At 34.7% G+C, this 6511-nt stretch overlaps 1 protein-coding gene across 1 annotated transcript; it reads right to left on the bottom strand.

The window, feature by feature from the left end:
* Window positions 1-265: 265 nt before the first annotated feature.
* Window positions 266-3363, bottom strand: LOC106745899 (the record flags this gene model as incomplete). Its single annotated transcript, XM_014621901.1, has 3 exons — window positions 3303-3363; window positions 975-1244; window positions 266-734 (listed from the first exon to the last, which is right to left on the bottom strand). Coding segments are annotated over exons 1-3 (800 nt in total), but the record flags the coding sequence as incomplete, so codon positions are not given.
* Window positions 3364-6511: the final 3148 nt, after the last annotated feature.

A 6511-nucleotide genomic window follows, 5' to 3' on the forward strand; every position in this document is an offset into this window, starting at 1 on the left:
TTTGAATAGATCTGTAATGGTAGTGGCCCCTTAAAAAATATTATAACTTTCGTATAAGTGAAAGAAAAAAATATTGACGATGCAAATCAATACACGGAAGTCAGTGCATAAACTAAGAAAGTAAAAAAAAGTAAACGAAAACAGAATTAAGTTAATTTTCTACCATAAATAATGGCATACTTTTGTATATTTAAGTACTACAACAATTTCTGTTTAGAAATGATTTAGTTTTGTTTAGTTTATCTTGGCGATATGTCATAAATACCTAATCAAGCGTATGTGATCTTGAACGTTATATTTCAAAACTGCATCGAAGTTTGGGTATTTTTCCATATGTGCCAATCGCAAATGCAGATTCTCTAGTTGACCGCACACGTGTATAACTAATAATCCGAGGAAATTGTCGACCGCGGAATAAGCGATAGCCGTTGTAATCGACCCCACTCCTTGTGCCAGAAACGTTAACTCAAACTGTGGACTCTTGGACACGTCATGCAAGTAATACGATTGGAAAGGTAAGGGTTTTCCAGGGTCTGTCAGGTTCGTCACTTGCCTGACCGTCAGTCCAAACCATGGAAAAACAATGCTAATTATTAGTGACAATAGCATAATGAACATTCCGCATATAGCAATCCTACGAGTGATCGCGGCATAAATCAGCATAACGTCTCGCTCCACTTTTATTTTCGCCTTTATCCAATCGTTTTTAATCATATCAATTAAAGGTGCTAAAGCTATAAGAAAGAGTGACGCGTTAGTATTTTACTAACTAGATTAGTATTTTACTTGCTAGGTGAATACTTTCATGTATATTATTAATCGTATAAAAAAAGTAAAATATTGGTATATAATGGCATGCCTTGCCATTATATACCAATAGCTCGTTGCTACTAGTAGTTATACGCTACAACTGTAATTACAATAAAAACTAAAAGTACTATTTACAGGAAAATATTCTGCTACACAATATATACCTTCTTGTTTGTACCATATGATGCAGATTTTGCACATAGTCATTAACAGAGGTAGACTATATTGCAAATTATCTATCATTAATTTCATATCACCCCATATCCTTATTAATGATGCTAAAACTGGTATCGTCAATATGCAAAGCCATATGATAAATGTGTACAGCAATCGGAGTTTCGAGCCTACGATCTCACGGGAGTCTCGGTTATCAGGCGGCCACAAACCGATAATTTTCAACATTAGGCGATTTAAACAGATTGCCCATTCTAAATCTGATGTTAGAAATTTGTGTTTGAGTTATATTTTGGGAGCTATAAAAAACTACAATTACATACATCGTTTGTATAGAAGAACAATAATACATCAATGGAAAAGCGAAAAATGTACGTAATATTCAAACGCATTTGAGTTTTTCGGTTTTACCGAATAAAAGGTATGAAACCATTTAAAAATTATGCCTTTTCATAACATTCATAAACATAAAATAACACTGAAAATAATTAATAATTCTCGTAACGTTGCATAAAATACAAATCACTTTTTTTTTCATATTCAATTTTCACAAACGATTTATTTTGATTAAATTTTTACGATTGCAATTTTTTTAACTTTATACGAGCGCACTTGAAAATTTATTGGAATAAAAATGCATATGATATTAATCATGATATAATATTTTTAAACAGTAAAATGGCTGATTTGAATAAATAAATGTGAATTGTGGCAATTACAAAGAGTACCATTATATCTGCTCGAACGAACCATGTCTAAGTTTAAAAGTTTAAAAGCACTGTATCTTACCATTGACGGGAAATTATCCTCACTTTTGCGACTAATCATTATCACATATTCTTCGACGGAGTTTTTAAATGGCTAAAATTCTATAGCATCGACATAAATATTTCTGTAAATAGAATGAATATGACGCACAATACGGAAAAATATTATCGTCTTGTTGACGTGCTCCACTGGATATAAGGCTGAGTAAATAAGTTATGATCGCGTGAGCGAACAACATGAGAACTGTCCACCATTTTCAAAAGTTGTTCTGCTGCTTCGTTGTTTAGTATTCTTTTGTTTTTTCCACAATACACTTGTACATAATGGATTGTGATCACGTAGGTACATATTATTTTAAGTGACTATACAAAACGAGCTAAGGACACTTAAAAATTTAAGAAGAAGCTTGGAACGTCCGCATCTTGTTAATAATTTTTGCAGCTCTAAAAAGTTTGTCCATTGGAAAAATGTTGCCATCAGATGTTTAAAACATTTGAGTTACATTATTAATTTGTCTTTAATTGCAGATATGTATTCAGTGGACAGTTGAAATAAAATAACGTAACGAGAAAGACGAAGTCAACATTACTTGTGATGATTTTTATTGTAATACGACTTCAATCCAAAATGTGCAAGGATATCGGCTTTTCTGCTGAATTAAAGACAATAGAGTCAGAAGAAATTTTCGTTTGATACTTACATTTGAGAAAGTTTGAATATGTGGCAGCTTATTATATATTAAAGTATATTTAAGATATATTTAAGATATATTTAAGATATATTTAAGAAGACTTAACATCATATGAATAACGGTATATTTTGATTTGTATATCGTTCTCTCTTAAATCATACATTTCGTAATGCTGTGTTGTCATCCTTATAATATGATCACGCCTATATCAATGTTACGATCCACTGACTACATAATAGTGTTGCGCAATATTTGACGTTACAGGAATTGATATTATAATAACGCCGCAATGTGAAAATATTAATATTATGATTATTTTTTAGGGGATTGCATTAATTCGTAGCGCTTTTTTACTTGGAATATTTATTATTTTCATAATATGTTACAATCGGACATCAATCAATCAAAGTAATCCCCACGGCTTTCAACTACTTTTTGCCATCTTTCTGATAAAAACTGGATCCCTTGTCGAAAGAAGGATTTTTCTTTTGAGGCGATCCAATTATCGACCCATTTTTAGAGTTCGTCGAGATTGTTGAAGTGCGTATCTTCCAGAGCGTATTGCATAAAATGGACAGGCGAAAATCGGAAGGAGCAAGATCAGGAAAATACGCTGTGTGCGGAAAAACTTCTCATTCCAGGTCTATCAGACTTTCTTTAACCGTTCTTGTCACGTGCGATTTAACGTTATCATGTTGAAGAATCACTTTCTGTCTATTATTGACTATTGACGGTTTTTTGTGCATTAATTCGTCATTCAATCGTTCCAGCATTGAAGTGTGACATTAACCGTTTCATAGGAGTTTAGAAGTTCATGATACACTACACCTTCCATATTTCATCAAATGCATAGCAATACCTTCTTTCCGTGAATATTCCTCTTTGGTGTTGATGTTGAAGATTGACCGGGGTCTACCCATGACTTCCTCCGTTTTGAATTTTCGTAATAGATCCCTTTTTCGTCTCCACGATCCCTTTTTCGTCTACACCTTCCTTACCTTGAATTTCAATATCACGTTCTTTGAAACGTTGTATCCATTTACTACATGTTCTTTCCGAAAGAGCAACTTCGCTATAAGTGTCCAGAAGAAATTGATAAGCTCCAGCTTCACTTTTTTTTAAGTCAAAGTAATGGAAAGCACATGTCGGAAAAACTCATTATCGCATTCCATATTCGTTTCGCTCTTTATCTGTACACAGAAACGAAACTTTATTGACTGGATATTGTTTACAAATGACGACATGTAACCACTAAAACCTAAGGATGACGGCATGGACTAAAGTAACATCTAGAGCTACTTGTTGACAGCGGCATGAATTAATGCAACCTCCTAATATTAAGCAAAAAGGTTTTATCTTATTAATTCTTTTTATTTACTGGAATTTATTTACAGTTGATGAAGTGTTGCTATACTGAAAAAAATATTTAATGAAACCAAACAAATTTCATTTGATTTTAGAAAATGATTTATTTGAATACTCCTAACTATATAATTAATTATATACTCCTAACTATATAATTAATTAATTAAAATTAATATATTTTCTTAATTAAAAGAAATGTCTCTTTTATGCAGAAAAATATTTTTTTTAATTGGGGAAATGTTTATTTGACTTAAAGAAACAAAATTTCAAGTACAAAAAAGAAGATATTAATAAAAAGAATATATTTTTTTAACACCAAAGAAATATTTTATAATGTCAAAAAAATACTTTCTAATATCAAAAAAATATTTTCTAATATCAAGGAAGTACTTTCTAATATCAAAGAATTATTTTTTAATGGCAAAAGATTTTTTTAACCACTAGCTAATTTTTTAACACGTTGACTGCCAACTACGAGATATCTCGTAGGTTGTTTAGTTGCCCAGGACACCAACTACTTAGTTAGTTATCTCGTCGCTTCATTACTTGATTAAATCAAATTGGCTTCTTAGACCAGAATCGTGAAAAGTTCCGTGGAAGTCAACGTGTTAAACCAAAGTTCCTATTTATATTACATTTTTGTTTTTTTTTAGAACTGAATGCGAATGAGACCTTAACTGCTTAGTTTAATTTAAATTGTACTTGAAAAATTTACTTTACTACTGCTGAGATTCGAACCTGAGACCTCTAGCTCTTGAGTCGTTTCCCTATTGTACCACTATCATTTTGATTGACGGACATTTGAATCGTGCATATAGTATACAATAACAAACGAAAACAAAAAATGGTTTTTTTTTTAGAAGAAAAATGCGTTCTTTAAGGCTCGGCTATCTCGCCGCAAAAAATCAGAGGGTAACAAAATGTTTAGAATAGCCTAGCCAAAGTGGAACGTGTTACCCTCTACTCCAGAGCTACTTAAATGATAACACGGATCACCGTGTGATAACGTACATGTAATATTTGCAATAATACATTGCAAATATCTCCCATAGTTCGGTGCAATGTTGACGTTTGACAATCGACGTTATCAAACGTTGAATATAAAACTGAAACGTGCATCAATAATGTGATTTCGAAGTCGAGCATGCCAGTGTTTCTCTTCCATTACGTATATACAGAGACTCTCCGTTCATCCGTGTGACACGTACATAGTTCGTGTTGTCACAAGGATAGACGAAGTACGCGTAGTTGAGGAGAAATAATGCTAGCAAGCCCGAATTCGAAACCATATCAACGGATCTTTATTCTTTAAAAATTAATGTATAAATGTCATTGCGCAGCTATTTTATGATATCATTATACTTGCACAATGACATTTATGTATATGCATTTCAATAATACAGGCCCTTATGTGCATTCTCTCCAGAGCTGAATCTCTGTCACTGACCGCTTTTCTGTGCAGACCGCTTTTATGACACATTCGTGTCAAAATTTTTCTCATTTTTATTACCTTTGTTTTTATGAAATATGCATAACAAAGATTTATTACACCTTTATTATTCTTGACATCTGAAAATATAGGGTAATTTGAGGAATAATTTGTGGTTAAACTATTAAAGATATAGAAATTTGGCTTGAAAACCTTTAATGTACGAAGATGGATCAAATATAAACGAGCCTTTGTAAATTGTGCGTCCATCGGCGGCGTAAGAAGTCTGCAACGTTTTGAACAGTGAAGGGGGGTCATGTGGAAGGCAGTAATAACGTTGGCGCGCCACGTGCTTCTTACTCTCAGCAGCAATCACAATGAGCGAGAAAGAGGTACATTCCGCAATTGCACAACGCAGTTGTTCTTAAGTTTCTCGTCAACGAAAATGTAAATGCTGCTGAAATTCGACGCTGTTTACTCCCACAGTTCGGGAAAAGAACACTTTCTTGGGCTCGGGTGAAGCAGTGGTGTAACGAATTTAAAAAAGGACGGGAGCGTGTTGAAAACATTGCCCACCCGCGCCGTCCCTGCACCAGCATCACAGCGCAGAACACCAAGGCTGTTCGAGAACTCATCGAAAGCGATCGGCACTTAACTGTTCTTGAAATCTCTCAGGAACTTCAGAGCAGCTTTGGAATTGTGCAATCAATCATTCGTAATGAGTTGGGATTTCGGAAAGTGTCGGCTTGTTGGGTTCCAAAGTTGCTGAATACAGAGCAGAAAACCGTGCAGTTTGAAATTTCTCGGAGGCTCCTAACGAAGTACGAGGGGGAAAGTGACGCTTTTTTGGAAAAAATCGTCACGTGCAATGAGACTTGGGTCCATCATTACATCCCTGAATCAAAGAGGGACAGTATGAAGTGGCGGAAGACTGGCGAGAGTGCACCGGTGAAAACGAAGACACGATTGTCTGCAGGGAAAGTCTTGGCCACAGTGTTCTGGGAGGCGTACTGTAGAGGCGTTCTGCTGGTCGATTTTCTTCAAGAACGTCGAACCATTAATGCTGCCTATTATTGTGATCTTCTTGAAGCCAAGTTCAAGCTGCCTATCGGTCAAAAAGGCGCGACATTCCGATCAGAAGTGTGTTGCTTCTTCGTAACAACGCTAGACCCCACACCGCAGCAGTAACACAACAAAAATTGACCGATGGGTGAAGCAGTGGTGTAACGAATTTAATGCACTGGGCTGTCCTAGAGCATCCACCCTACAGTCCA

Source organism: Dinoponera quadriceps, unplaced genomic scaffold (genome assembly GCF_001313825.1).
Source record: "Dinoponera quadriceps isolate SergipeBrazil2010 unplaced genomic scaffold, ASM131382v1 scaffold1881, whole genome shotgun sequence".
Lineage (NCBI taxonomy): Eukaryota > Metazoa > Arthropoda > Insecta > Hymenoptera > Formicidae > Dinoponera > Dinoponera quadriceps.